Below are 15,999 nucleotides of genomic sequence, written 5' to 3'. Positions count from 1 at the left end.
TTTTCTGCACGTAGGACCAACAGTTGAGTAACCCAAAAATGAAGAACTTTAATGTAGGAAAAAACAAACTGAGAACATGTTAGTATAGAAAATTAGAAATAGATACTTCAACTTGAAAGTGAGTCTAGGCACACATTGTGAGCTGTTAAGAAGTTAAGTTTTAGGAAACTAGAGATACTAACTGGAATCATTAAGAGTAAAGCATCTACATCTCCAGAGTGTATAAGCTGTACAAGAAAACTCTGGAATATATTATATCTCTTTCAATAGACTCTTCACTAATTGAGAAACCAAAGAAATCCTGTACACAGAGGCCAACTATGACTTGTTTTATGTAATTTATTCTGCAACGAATGCTTGCAATTAAAATGTGCCCCACTACAGTTTGTCTCATTATTACTTGATTGGCTGTGCTCCTCTATAAAAAGCCTCAAGTGGGCAGATTTACCCCACAGTTAAGTGCATTCAATTTCTATGAGATCCTTTCAACATGTGGTAATGACAGGAGAGCTAATATAAGAAAACAAGATAATAGTAAAGGAGTTACCTTTCTATAAAGTAACTCAGATCTTGAGCAAAGACAATTGAAATGTTTAATCATGTCAGCAGGTCACTCGATACTGGCAGCAAATATCAATATTTAATGGAAGGGAACTCCAAGAACCACACATATAGGTATGAAAAAGGACAGCTTGGTTTATTAGCACTCTTAAGGTACTACAGTATATAATTTCAATCATGAAATAAGCAAGAAAGTGCTAACTTGTAACCAGGAAAATCCCAAAGACAGTCATACAGTAAGATCAGATATTGATAGTATAAGATGAATCCATTACTTAGATCAAGTTTATTCTGTAGCAAATGATAGCGTAAGGAAAATGAATATGATAATAAATGCAGTTTATTAAGCATTTCCTCTACCTCTTAGATCATTCTTTAAAGCACCAAACCATAACTTCATGATTGGGCTTCAGAAACTGAATAAATGAATAAAATAGCTGTGGACAATAAAAACATAGGTTGGCAAATCCCAAGTTCTGGCCCACCATGCCATCTTGTCATTAAGGTCAATTATTCGTGCAACACACTCCTGGGGTTCCTCCTAACGGAGATCTGATGCACTAAGAGTCTAAGACTGCGCAATAGCTTCAAGAATATGTTGTGATCTGCTAGGTGCTAAAGACTGTAATCAGATCACCGGCAGCTTTTGGATTCAAACCACAAAAAGGGAATGCCTGGGACATTCAGCACTCTACTATCTTTTGTTAGTTTTCTTTGTGATGTCCTGTTCGTAAGGGAAGGCTAGCAGTGGCAGAGCATGGGTGATCATACACAAACAATGTAAAAATCTGACATCTCTCTTCCCATCAAATTGAATTGCAAGGAAAGAGAAGTGGTCACTGTTCAAAAGAGATATGAAAGAATTGATATTGTACTCCAAGTCCCTCACCTCATTAAAAGATTGGTATGAAAACCAAACTAACTTCTTGATACAAGAAGATTGTTCTACAATACCAAGTTACTGAAGGAATAGCGTCTATATATATCCAGTGGCATCATTGGTAATATAAAGATTTCTAAATAGTAATCACATATTTTAAGACTTAGTATTTGAGATTATGTATAAGCCAAAAAGGTTATAGGAACCACCTTCAAGTTATGTTTTCCTTCAAACTTATATACAACCCTCATGTTCTAAATACAAAAAAGTTAGTAATACACACTATCATAAAAAATGCTTCCTTGAAAATGACAGAAAAGCATGCAGTGACTTTAAAAGAACTACAATTACATTATGATTCCCTCTTACCTTTCATGAAAAAGGTGAGCAACAAATGCAAGATTAAGATTTGGTGACCCTTCCACAATATCTTTTGGAGACAAATATCGTTTACAGCTCATTTTTTCTGCCTGGGAAAGAATTATGTTTGCCCTTTCCATAGGATCCTTAGTATCCAGGGTAGTGAGGCTACAATACTCTGGTGCCAGGACATTTAGCAGGACAGCATAAGCTTCTCCATCCTGTATCAATCAAAAAATTAAATAAAAGAAGCAGGCAATTTTTGGAGAGAAGAGCTAAACATACTGGTTAATTTTGTTTTAGCATTGGTAAATTCACTGACACTATGCTCATAAAAAAAATTTAATAGACCCTAATTCTGTAGAAAACCCAATAGAAAATTAAAAAAAGGTCTTGCAAAAGCAACTAAATTATCATAAAAGTATCCATAAGTTTGGATAGCTCTACATGCCAAATTTCTGGAGAACAATAGGACTTCTACTCAGGCAACAAAGATGTTGTAAAAACGGTTTAATTCATGCACATAAATCCATGTGCCCACACAAAGTGCATCCTAAAGTAGGATATAGAAATTAACTAAACAAAACACCTTTAGAAACAAACAAGTGTTTAGATGTATTATTAAATGCTCAAATAATTTTCAAATGACAACATCTGGCTCACAAACATGTCCCCTTACACAGCACAATGCAATGTGAAGGTTTTTCAGGTCATTAAAGCAGTAAACAGTTGAGGAAATCATTTGCATGGCTGTGATTTTTCGAAAGACAATTTGGGAAGATACAGAAATTCCAAGCAATCTTCATGCATAAACAAAAAAAGTTAGGATGCTTTACACGGGCTTGGTGAATCATAAATTGGGCTTTACCGTAGCCAAAATTCAATCGATATGAGAAAAGAATCAGGCTACCCAAAATACAAGAATTTATAGTTTCAGCATTCATTTACCTTTACATCTGAAGAGAAATTTGTAATATTTCTCTTGTAACCTGCCTTTTGAAGATGGAAATTCATCCACTTCAGCAAAACCTTGTCAGGTGGTAGATTCATGAGCTCCTCCACATCCTGTAAATTTGACTCAGAAAAGCATGTTATCAGCATTCAACTGACATAAGAATTCACAAATAATAGCATAAGATTCAAGAAGACTAATACTTTGCAGAGGAAAGAATTTCTTTTTCCAGACCTTACTATCATCAATCAACTCAACAAGTTCAGGCGTTTTCTTCAAATTTAGGTCTGCTAGCAATTGAATCTGAATTTAAACAATCATCAACCCTTTAGAAGCTTGTCATACTAAAATATTTTAGATAGGTGAGAAGCAAATGATGGCATCCTCCTTACACCAAGACTGAAAATGACTGTAAAATTCCATATCACAGGAAAATAAGCTCAAAAATAAATAAATAAATAAATATATATATATATATATATATAACACAAATTAAATACACCATACCAGATCATTGCTCCTACCAGCTAAAGTAAATACTAAATATGAAAGCTCCTCTATATGTACCTTGATAATTTGAGATATCAGGCCAAGAACAAGATGTGGCTGCAAGATAATATAGAAAATACATTATCAAGAAAAAGTCGAAAGTACCATTTACATTTAAGCAATTTACAGAACTGAAGAAAACATCAAAATATTCATGAAAGCAAAGCATGTTGCTACTAAAAGAGTAGATTAGAAGCCTACAATATAGATTTTGAACAAATAACAAGAAAGAATGCCTATGAAATCCTCATTAAAAGTATTTCATCCATTTCTATTTGCACAAGTTGCTTATGGAAATTATGTGAATTCATACATACTCTAGGCAATTGAGCCATCAAAATCCATGTTCAAAACTTTCTTAGTTATATGACATTGTAGAATTTCTTTAACACTGAGAGAAATTGAAATGCATCTAAAAGAAAGCAAAATTCATCGTGTTTCAAAGGATTTCAAAGGTAAAAAACAACGGTGTTCTTATCCATTAGTTTAAAGCTACAAAAGGATCACTTTATGATTGGCTGGCTGAACTTATGAAATCTTATAGCTATTTAAGGATCTGAACAATTATGCAGGCATGTAATCCATAAAACCCCAAAACAGACTTTCAGCAAATTTACTAATTTGTTTATTTTACTTACCCGCCCTTCAATTAAATCTTGTGTTCCAATATTTACTACTGTGCATCCAATTGCCTTTGCAGAATTGAGACAAAGTGTATGATTTTCATTCTTCTCCCAAGGATTGAGATTCTTCTTTGTATTTATTGCTCGATCATCAATGGTACCAGGAACAGCTACATTAATCAATTTACTGCATCGTGCCCACAAAAATATGAAAGAGTCATTTTCATCATTCTTAAATCCATGACAAACATATATTAATGAGGTAAAACAAAACCAGGATCTCTACATAGGACTAATAGCCAAGCAAATTCATTCCCGCCTTATGATTATTGGTTGAAATTAAATACAAAGTTTCAAATATGTGAGTTGACTATTCATACCATAGAAGAATGCCATCTTTGACGATCTCAAAAAGATCATTTGTCAGAGGATCAATGGGAAGGTATCTTTTCATCACCACATCATCTTCAAGGTAGCTGTTGATATGTGCCACAAATGCAGTCTTCTCAGATTCATTGATTGTGTGAAGCAAGGTGGTTGTAGCAGTCTTCAGAAATGCAGAATTGTTCTTTGAAACACCCGATTTTGTGGTTGCGTTTGTCTGCAGATTAAGGTATATCTGCCAAAACATTGCCCCAAGTTAAAAAATAGCTTTGCAAAATAGTAGTATATCTATTGTTAAAACTTAAAACATTATATCCATGTATTATTGAACATCAGTTAAAACTAAAATTGAAATTGTTATACTGGTATATGAAATAAGTTCAGATCTCCATAACTTTTGGCACTAACTTTATTACTTTTAGCCATAGCTATATCTATTCATGGCATTCCCTTTCATCTGTTTATATATTGTTAAATTGAGTGTTTCAACTCCATCAGGTTCAATTTGCAATTGTCTATTGTTTTTATAAATAGAAAGGTTGATGGATCAAAATTATAGCAGCAAAAATCTTTTAGGGAAAAAATCAGCAAACCAAAAGTATAAAAGTTTTTTTGAATCAATCGGATTTATAAAAAAACATAAAAAATTGTAGAAAAAGAGTCAAAAACTACTTTTAAAAAAAACATTAAGGACATTTCCATAGCATAGAGATATTGAGAGTGTTAAACAAATGTTCTATGCTCCTTATTCGCAAGTTCATCAGGTAACACCCCATGGTATTGACTCTAACTATAGAACCCAATGCTAATGATGCTTATACAGTAGTGGACAAAGACTTAAGTACCCCTATATCATCCAAGAAATAGCATACACAAGCAAAATCATCTCTAAGGGCTAATTACAGATTATTCATTATACAAAGCATCGTGGTTTTAATCTGAGAGAGGACTCTGTGGATGCAAATATTATAGTTCCCACCATCACTAATAGAATTTTCTTATCATCAGTTCAACTTCACTGAGTCAACAATAACCATTATCCCAAGATACCAGACACGTAAAATGTAAATACACTGTACAAATACTTCAGTCCTCATATTTTGTCTGAGCAGTAGCATATACAAACAGCATCATTTCCACAAGTGCTGATAACGTATTATACTTAGCATCATACTTTCAATGTGAGAGAAAACAACATGGATCTAAATATTGTAGTTCAGAACATCAATGATACACCTTTCTTATCATCAGTTTAACTTCCTTGAGTAACAATAACCATAATCCCAAGATACTAGACATGTAAAATGTAAATACACAAAAAACAACATGGATCTAAATATTGTAGTTCAGAACATCAACAATACACCTTTCTTATCATCAGTTTAACTTCCTTGAGTAACAATAAACATAATCCCAAGATACTAGACATGTAAAATGTAAATACACAAAAAAGCCAATATTTGGAAAATACAAACAGAAAACAGATAAGGTACATAATTTTAGACAAAACCTATAGCCATGTATAAACCCTGCAATAAAAAGTTTAAAATTGGCATGTGATGTTAACACTATGGGAAACATGCGCCCTGAGTTCTGTTCCAGAAGCCAGTTACAAGGCTCAGCCAGACTATGCACAAATCATTTTCAGCCAGAAATCTGTGTAAACATGAATGAATTAGTCAGTTGGCCCAAACTCGGGACAGTATCACCAATACTGGTGAGTCCCTCCAGGGCTAAGTTACCAGAGCGGGTTCAGCTAGAAATTCAGTGACCCTTTGAATAAAGTTCATCAGCTGAAAATAATATGATAAAATCCAGCATTAATTTCAAGAAATAGAAATATATGGGTTCATGAGCATACATTAAAACTTAAAACAAGGTCGTTGTGATCCAACTTCTTATTGTTGCAAAACAGACCCAGTTCATTAAACATCCTAGAAAGGAGTTTCTTCCTCTTAAAAAAATAACCATAGTTATTATAGGGCAATGTTTAAGTATGTATGCTTCAGAGTAGGAAAGCACAGATGTATAAATAGTTGAATCCAGTGACTTCAGTTCAGATGCCACTAAGTTCAGAAAGAAGACTCATCAACATCGTTGTAAGAACCAATGACCAGAAGAGAAACCATTTGACACATTTCTGAATGCTGTTGTTTGCAATTAGGTGTCCAAACAGTAGGGCAGGAACTTTTAGATTGAAAGAAAGTCATAGTAGGAGCATCTGTATATTTCGATCACTATGAACTTTGAAGTTTAATTCTCTTAGAATTGAGTAACCCCCAAAAACTTTTAATTTTCAATACACTATATGATCTTCAATTTTCCAAATCTCTCTCTCATGGAGTTTTTGTTCCAGGTTTTGTCGAATCTTGCCAAACAACTCTGTGAGTATGGACCAAGGTTGAATTTGATCACTGTGTTTCTGACAAACAGGCTCCCTTTGCAACTTTAACTTCTACCAGGTCGTAAAAAGGGTATCCAATCTGTGTCAAATAGCATTAACCAATTTAAGGAGTTTACAAATTACAGCAATGTCATCATCTCATGAAAGCAACTTCCTAAATTTTCTTGGTAGGTGCTGCTGAAAAAACCAGAGTCATCTTTCGGCAAGGAATGGTCCTGTACACATCATAACTCTTCTCAGGTGCCTGCCGCTGTGAATATTTATGAGCCTTTTGTGGGGAAATTACCACATAATATTTTGGGGAGAACTATTAAAAAGAAGAAGCAGCAACTTTCAGTAAACAACCCATCCTCTGCCAACTGCTCTCTCCTCAGCAGACCCTTGAAGTCTTCTTCCTAAACAGTAGTTGCTCTATACTTTTAGTTTTTACTGAAGATTTTGGAATTTGCATTTATCAAATTGACTAGATTTCATGGGACTAGGTGTTGCACAAAAAAGGGAAGAAAATTTTAAGTACTGAGGACTGTACTCTGTGGCTATGATTTCCACAGGCAATCTACACACATCGATAAAAGAGTCCCTGGGGTCAAGGAGCCTGCTAGGTGTAGGCGCCTAAGAATAGTTACACCATTTTGAATCTGATGTCAACAAGTTTAATACACGCAATATCAACATAAAATCTACAAAGCAACAACCATTTGGGTAGGGAACATCCATACAGGTTAGATTATTGGGCTTATGTCATTCTGCAAGTCTGGGCGTTTCATCCTGGAATTAGATGTAATTCATAAATAACTGGGATTGCCTGATCTTCCATAATGACATTCCCCCTCCCCAAGGATTTATCTGCAGCCAAGCTTCAACCTCTAACATCCTTATAAGAGCATCCTTATGGGTTGCCTGGCCTTGGGTGAAAGGTACGTAATCCTTTTAAGAGCATCCTCAATAGCCAGGCTTTAAAATCAGGTGTCCTAATAAGCATGGCTTAGGATTTAAGCCCTAAGCCTCATCATCTCAAAACCAAAGTAATCAATATCAGCTATAGAACAGCCAATTTAGGCTTTGGTGTGGAAGTATCATCATGACACCCAACAAGCCACCACCCATTTTCTTCCATTGCTAATGATGGATTGTGGAGTGTGATCTGAAAGATTGATTCAAAAAGGCTCGCACAGATTTTTCCAGAAGCATTTCAATACATCAACAAAATGGGTAATCGGACCACTAATCCTACACAAAGCCCATGTAACACAAGAATGGTTTAGTTTTTGGCATCAAAACAAGTACTCCACATTAACATATTTTGATCCAGCAGGCCACAGGTGATTCTTCTTTTGTTTGGGCGTAGTCTCAGAGTCACCTGGATCATCAGCATTCAATGACAGCGTTTACAATCTACTGAGACATCCTCCTGCAGCTGAGTTTTGATATCCTAAATTGTAATGACATGCATTAGTCTTGGAGCCCTAAACCTCGGGGTAAAAAAAAATTAAAATCAATATCAGCTATAAAAACACTAATTTGGGCTCCACCATGAAAGAAATATCCCATGCAAATGCACAAGCCACAAACTATTCCATACCACGAAACTGTGTAATTAGGCCATGAATCTCCTAGAGAGTTTTCATTTAGGACTTTAGCTTTTGCAATGCAGCATTAACATGTTTTGGTCCAGGAGGGCTGGGGGATATTATCCCTTCAATCAGTTATATCTCTCAATACAAATTTCTCTGCAGCAATGCTATAAACAGATTCTAATAAACATGGATTCGCATTTGGGCCTTGAAATCAGCAGCTCAAACTAATAATATAGTTAGAACAATTAATTTTTCTTACAAATTTATTTCAATTGTAATTTGACTCACCCTTAGAAAAGCTTCAAAATCAATATCCTCTTCAGCATCTGGATGGTCTTTAGCCACAATATCTCCCACTTCCTCCTCGCTAAACAACTCCTTAAATGCCTTCAGATTGGTCAAGCCAGTTTTCAATAGATTGCAAGTCACTCTGCCAGTTTCCTTCTTCATGGACCGAAACTGTAAACAAAAATCATAATTCCCAAAAAGTCAGAATTGTCATAGATAGCAGCATCCCTGCTAAAACCAAAGTTATTCTCCATCTATTAAACAGAATTTTCTTTTATACAATCCTTTTCTTCTGTGCTTTAAAAAGTTTTGTAAAATTTATATTTTCTCTGAACACAATATTTTTCATCTTTGATTTTTAATGTTCCTTAAATATAAATTTATATCTCAATTCTGCACTTTTCTCTTATATGATAAATTTCTTCTTTCCAATTTAAATTTTTAACATGTAACATTTTCAATCTCTTGAATAAAAGCCTTTAAAGCAACATGCTTTTCTAAAATCTAAACTTGTCCCAATATATAAATTAAAATTTTCTTTCATGCACTAGCTGAGGCCAGCACATTGTTATGTTGAGTTGAATTCGAATTTGTATTTACAAAAATTAGTTTGGAGAATTGCAAGTAACTGGTCTTGTAAGCTATCCTTTTAGCCACCTTTCACCAGGTGCAAAACAAGTTGGCATGTTTGTCTTCACTTTGCTTACTTTAATATTGGTTATGAACCAGGCATGGTGTTATTTGGCCCCATTCAGTATTCTGATTGGTGTAATTGAATCTAATTTGGGGTTTTGGGAGTCAAGGACCCTGTGAAACCTTTTCTAATAACAAAAAAATGCCCTTAGATGAAATTCTTTTCTTATGTGCTCATGAATTTTTTAAAGCAATTAATTTCTCTAAATAAAATTTTCTTTACAAATAATTCTTTCTTACCATGCTTTTTAAATTTTATAATCTATTGAGTTAATGGTTCTTTAATTCCAGCAATTCTTTCTATCTATGCTTTTGAAGTTTCTAAATATTCTAAATTTTTCTCAATTTTTGAACATAAATTATATTTAGAGCAGTCTTTTTTGGTCTACCTTTGATATTCTAAAGTCAACATTTTTCTTGAGCTGCTGAATAAAAATTTCTTTCAAGTTAACTTTTTCTTCTTTGAAACATATTAAAAAAGTTTTGATGGCTGGGAATGTCTGAGATGTCCGTTGACAACCCCGAGGATGGCCAGACATCCCCGAGATGGCTGGGAACGTCTGAGATGTCCATTGATCATCAGGGGGATAGCCAGATATCCCCAAGATAGCTGGGAATGTCTGAGATGTCCCTTGACCATCCCGGGGATAGCCAGACATCCCCAAGATTGCTGACAATGTCTGAGATGTTCCTCAATTGTCCTGGTGAAAGCCAGACATCCCCGACAACAAGGCAAGCTTTTATAATGTTTGAAAAAAAAATCATTCATGATATTAAATAAAAGTTAAATATATCATGACGGCATTATAACAGCAGAACTAAATATATCATGACAGCAGTGTCAGTAATGTAACAGCAATAAATATACCATAATTCAGATTCATATCTAATGACAAAAATTATATAACAGTTAAAATTAACAGCTATAATTTGAATTTCTGATTTCACTGTTCAAACTTTAACTCAAAGTCTCAATCTTCTGAATTTGATATGGTATTAGTCATGGATGCTGAGAAAAACCATAGATTAAGGCCGCATTTTAGGGAGTTCGAATCAATCTCCTGTTGTCATGTAAAGAGGGCAGGAAATGCAGTTACTGACTGGGTAGCCAATGAAAGAGTTAGATTATGAAAGGACACGGAAAGGAATATGAATGTTTGGGACGGGTTTCCCTTCAGCTGCTGTCAATCTCATTGCTAAGGATATCAAGTCCTTTGAATTAAGATGCTCCTGTTAAGCGACTAGGTGTTACCTTTATGATTGCATATCGTTACTGAAAAAGAGAAGAGGGAAGGTGATCAATAATCATATATATGAACGAGCTTTGATCTCTAGTAGACTGTATGATCATTAATTGGGGCTCATGTGAAGGAAGGTGAGTAAGTTTAGGGTGTGAAGCAATGGATAGACTTAGCATCATTTTGATTGTTCACTCTGCAGTAGAGTGTGACGAGTGGTGAAAGTGTATAACTATTGTGCTCGGGGCACGTTATTCCAATGAAAGCGCAGTAAAGGGAAAAAAGAGTGAGTTTATGTTGTTCATAACGATAAGGAACGAGTCATCGTGAATGCAGATGAGTTATCTTCCAGATTTACAGAATAAATCAACGAAGCGACTGTAAGAAGCTCATAAAGCAGACATAATAGTGTATAATGGTTCCAAAACATATAGAATAGAACATTTTAGTGTGATAAGCCTACCACATTTTTGTGGCTCATCGGTGGACAACCCATGTTATTTACAAGAAGCAAAAAAGGAATAATTTCAAGCAATATTTTTCTCATTTGCTTGTCAAGTTTTAAAACCTAAACTTGTCTCAGCTTCTTTAATAATTTTATTTTAGAGAACTTGTACTCTAGCGATAGAGGTCAAGAGTTCAAATCCTGCAGGGGTATCATATTGAAGCACAGTTAGCTGCCTCCTGTGCTGGGACTCACAGGGAGTCCCATAAACAGATGGCCTGGTATTGTGGACTATAATAATAAAACAAAATTAATTAATTATTTCATGCAGTACTTTAGTCAGCCATCATTGTTATGTTGAGTACTCCATTACGGATGCACTAAAGCTTAAATGGGTTCTATTCTGAAAACTGGTTCAATGTAATTTGTCCTGGTTCATCTTCAATCATTATTTTAATATTGACCAGAACTAGGCGTAGTGTAATCTCGACTGGTTTGATTTTTCGACTGACAGAGTTCAGGTTTTCGGGGACAGTCCCCCTGTTAGACACCGTTTTAATTGTCAAAAAACGCATTTTTCAAATCTTTTTATCAGTGCCGTTGAAATTTTTTGGAGATAATTTTCTCCTCGATCTATTGAATAAAAAAAAAAATTTCAAGTAATTCTTTCTGTACTTTTAAGTCTTTCAAATCTAATTTTTTCCTCAATCTACCAAATAAAAAATTATTTCTAACAATCCTTTTCTTCTTTGCTTCCAAGGTTTAAAAACTAATTTTTTTCTCAATCTAAAGATAAAAATTATTTCCAACAATCCTTTCCTTCTTGTCTTTCAAGAATCCCTCCACTCTCTGCTGCTGAAGTTTTCGAATCTAATTTTCTTCTTCACGTAACCGAATTAACATTGTAACCATTTTCCTGATTGCTATTAAAGTTTCGAAAATCTAAATATCCTGTCAATCAGTTGAATAAAGATTCCTTTGAAGAAATTGTTTCAAATTTTATTTCAGAGTTTTTAGAAACCCAAATTATTCTCAATCTATCAAAACTTTTAAAATCTCAAAAAACTAATATCATTGAATAAAAAATTCTTTCAAGCAATCCTGTCTTCATTGCTATTGATTATTTTCAAACCTATTTTGATTGAATAAAAAAAATTAAAACAGTACTTTTCTTCTTTGCTTCTAAAGCTCCCAATGTCTTAACTTTTTCTCAATCTATTGAATAAGATTTTCTGCCACCCAACCATTCATTCTTCTATTCATTATATTTTTAGTTTTTATCACCTAAAACTCCACATGTTATACAGAGCAATTACACATCAAACTGCATTTAAACCGGCTGAAAAAGGGCTCATACAATAGTTTAACAGTTTTTAAAGTCGGATTCACTACACAATGTCTCAAAATTAACCGGGAAAATTTCGCATACTTGTGTTCTCAAAGAGCGAAGCTCCACTTGGGTGAATTGGCTTTGCAACCAAGGATCCGAAACCAAAACACCCACATATCCTGTCAATTTAACGCCGCCAGGAATGGGTTCCATATCCAAAACTGTATGAACCTTACTGAAAAAAAATAAATTATGTTTCGAGCTTCAATTGGATTATCAAAACAACTGTTCTCTCTTCAAAGAAAGGGCAGAAACTGATGGAAGAAATGTGAATCGCATAAAAATGTCTGCTAAAACGCGTATATTTGTAAGATATATATGGTGCACGGGTGCCACAAGGAACAGAGTTAATGATGCGCTGTAAATATTCAACTCGTCAAATGACAGGTTTCGCTAACTCACGGCGGGGTTTACGGTGGCTAAGGGACAACCATCTGTTATTATAACAAGGATTTCATTTTATTTTTTTCCTATTGCTTCGGTATGGGTAACCCTTAACTCTGTCTTATTTGTTAAAATAATTTTTTAATAGTTGGGAGGATAAACATTTATATAAGGAAGTGGTTCTTGGTTACTCCAATTAAAAAATTATTTGTTTTTGTTTTAAACAAATTGTTACAAGATAATTTAGGATTTTTTCCAAAGAAATTAGAAGTTTCTATTTAAAAATTTTAGATATGCTTTTAGGATGGTAAGATTTTGTTTGCATGCATTATTAGTTTTTAATTTTTAAGATTATTATCAAATACATTTAGGGATAATTTTTTATTTACTCATTTCAAATATTTGCTAATATTTCAAAAAAATCAAGAAACCATCAACATTGTAATTTTTTTTTAACTTTTAAATTTATCTATTATCAAATACATTTAGGAATAATTTTTTATTTACTAATTTCAAATATTTGCTAATATTTTTATAGGAAGACTGTTCATTTAGATAATAGATTAAATGTATGAACAATTAGTAAAAAAAGTTATCTAGAAGATGTTAAGTAATATTGTAGATAATTGTATATTTTGTACTATTATTTACTGGAGTGTTTATATATAATAATAAATGGTGTGATTTGCTAGAAGATGTTAAGTAATATTGTAGATAATTGTATATTTTGTACTATTGTTTACGGGGGTGTTTATATATATAACAAGTGTCACATAATGGCGAGAACTTGTCTTAATAATTTTTAGTTTAATAATAATATTTGTTATAATTATTAGAAATATTTATTTATTGTAACTAATATTAGTCAATCATTTACAAGTAAAAAAAAGACACATGGCTTCACCATATTTTTTTGCTCTCCTATTTACTTGCCTAGAATTTTGCTTATGAATTTTATTTGTAAAAAATATTACCAATAATTTCATTTACAAAATGATTTGCATAAAAATAAGTTGTGGTAAAATAGACTTTTGTTGCCAAAAATGTCATGTGGCTTCACAAATTTGTTTCCCTCTTTTTCTTAACATTTTATTTCTAATTTTTTTCTTGTTCACAAATTATCACTAATATTATTAATACCAATTTTAAGATGTCGCTTAAAAATAAACAACAGGAAACGTGCCGTAAATATCTAATTTTTTATTTATAATACTAAACATAATTTCAAATTTAATATAAATAATAGTTAATCAAATTTATATTAAAAAAAATTGTTAACATACATATTTATAAAAACAAAAATCACCATTAGAATCATACTTTTAACCATAATTATTAACCTCCTTTAAAAATTGAAGGAAATCATTTTATATTAAAAAAAAATTAAGATTTTGATACTTACCCGGACTTTATCTTTAATTAACTTTTCACAAACCATTTAATTCCATCATCATATTCTCTTTAATTTTAATAAAAACATTTTAATTATATAAGCATTATATTTGTCATAAAATAGATTCTTTGGAACTATATGAGGAGAAAGAAATAATGTTTCTTTAATGTGGACTTCATATGCTCTCTATCTTTTCTGTTGGTCGGTGTAAAAGAAAGAGATCTGCTGGCAGAAGATGGGTGGCGGTTAGGACAATGGGGGATTATAAGATAGCGACATAAATATTTAGTTGTATTTGACAAAGACTCATTGAACAACATGGCACGTTATTTTCATGTGTTGGAGCCTTTTAACTTATCATCTGGTCGGTTTGAACGGAATATCTGCATGGGCCCTCTTTTCATTTTATTTTCTTAAATGGGATTCTTACTCAATCAAGAATCTCTTATTCATGATGATTATATACGTACATCATTACTAATCCCTTTTTGCATACTATCTTGTGAAGTTTGTATCCTTTTTTCTAATTACATGGATTTCCTTCTTACACACTTTCATGGAGTGCTCGTATCACTTTTGTATCCTTTCTAATTTGTATATTTATACTCTTTTGAAGTATAGAGCATAATTGTAAAGGTTAAAAGTATTTGTATTTTTTTTAATTTTTGCTATATGGTTTTGTATGGGTATCTTGAGTAATTTTTACATATGATATGATTCTGATTGACTTACATTCTTATTAATTTCAAATTTTAGATAATTTTTAGAAGCAAAATATAATATTTAATAAAATAATTTTAATTTTTTAATTATTAATTTGTTTATATAATTTAATATGGGTATTTTGATCATGCAATTTTAACATATGATTTTGATTGATTTGAGATCTTTATTAATTTCAAATTTTACATCTTAATCAAACTCTTAAACAATTTTACTGCAGACCGGTATAGTAGTTTAAACAACAAACCAGTTAAAACACAAACAAGCCAAATAGCAAATAGAACATTCACCCACAGAAGCACAATCACCATAACACAAGATATTTTGACGTGGAAACCCAAATGGGAAAAACCACAGTGAGTAAAACTTACAAGTCAACTATCTGCAGAATAGTAACCAGACCGGTTAAGGTCAGACTGGTTAAGGCCTTACAATGTTCTTCACCAAAACCAATCTTGTTAGGAATCCAGATCTCTGTTAGGAGATAAGTCCTGTTAAAGACTACCATGTTAAAGGATTTCAAATCCATAACTGTGAACCACCTTGTTAGAGGATTTTACAAAAGGCTTGACTGGGCCTACCCGATTAAGGGTTTCAGACTTGTTGAAGAGATTAGTAATCAACAAGTGAATGATCTAGACAATAGCACAAAATGCTTGATTAGATCCTTGACAGCTCTCTGTTAATGCATTGCAACATTACTTCACTCTTATATCCTTTGCATATTTAATCTCTATCTCACAATGCTTCTATAACAACTTCTCTCTCCAATATACACACACTCACATAAATACATTCATCATAAAACCCTAGACATCATGTCCTTAAATAGCAAGTTGATTTCATGTCGGTCCAATGAGATTGGATTACAATTTCCTAGGTTCAAAGCATCTAGACACATTTGGTAACACGACACAAAAACATCGCCAAAGTGTTGGTGGATGATAACTCATCACACATTACAATTTTACTAGTTTAACACAGTGTACCGATAAACAAAGACTGGTAAACTGGAACATAGTGTTCCGATCAAAAAGATTGACTGTTGCTAGGGGTCCTTGTTCCGCTTGAGGTCTTCATACCGCTTGATGTCTTCATACCTCTTCAGGTCTTCGGTCATACCTTGACTGGTAAGCATTTTCTGCAAAACACCGA

General features: G+C 33.1%; 1 protein-coding gene across 1 annotated transcript in view; it reads right to left on the bottom strand.

The window, feature by feature from the left end:
* LOC131068758 (fimbrin-5) overlaps positions 1–12,755 on the bottom strand; it is a 35,960-nt gene extending 23,205 nt beyond the window's left edge. Inside the window, exons 1-8 of the mRNA XM_058004013.2 lie at positions 12,384–12,755; positions 8,579–8,749; positions 4,306–4,544; positions 3,941–4,112; positions 3,321–3,359; positions 2,988–3,056; positions 2,750–2,866; positions 1,811–2,022 (exon numbers count right to left, since the gene is read on the bottom strand). Coding sequence (XP_057859996.1) covers positions 1,811–2,022; positions 2,750–2,866; positions 2,988–3,056; positions 3,321–3,359; positions 3,941–4,112; positions 4,306–4,544; positions 8,579–8,749; positions 12,384–12,497 — 1,133 coding nt within the window. The 5' untranslated portion in view covers positions 12,498–12,755. The remainder of the gene's footprint in view (positions 1–1,810; positions 2,023–2,749; positions 2,867–2,987; positions 3,057–3,320; positions 3,360–3,940; positions 4,113–4,305; positions 4,545–8,578; positions 8,750–12,383) is intronic.
* Between the last annotated feature and the right edge of the window lie 3,244 nt (positions 12,756–15,999).

Source organism: Cryptomeria japonica, chromosome 5, assembly GCF_030272615.1.
Source record: "Cryptomeria japonica chromosome 5, Sugi_1.0, whole genome shotgun sequence".
NCBI classification, from domain to species: Eukaryota; Viridiplantae; Streptophyta; class Pinopsida; order Cupressales; family Cupressaceae; genus Cryptomeria; species Cryptomeria japonica.
The sequence above is the reverse complement of the archived record's forward strand: the minus strand, read 5'-3'. Positions and strand labels throughout refer to the sequence as shown.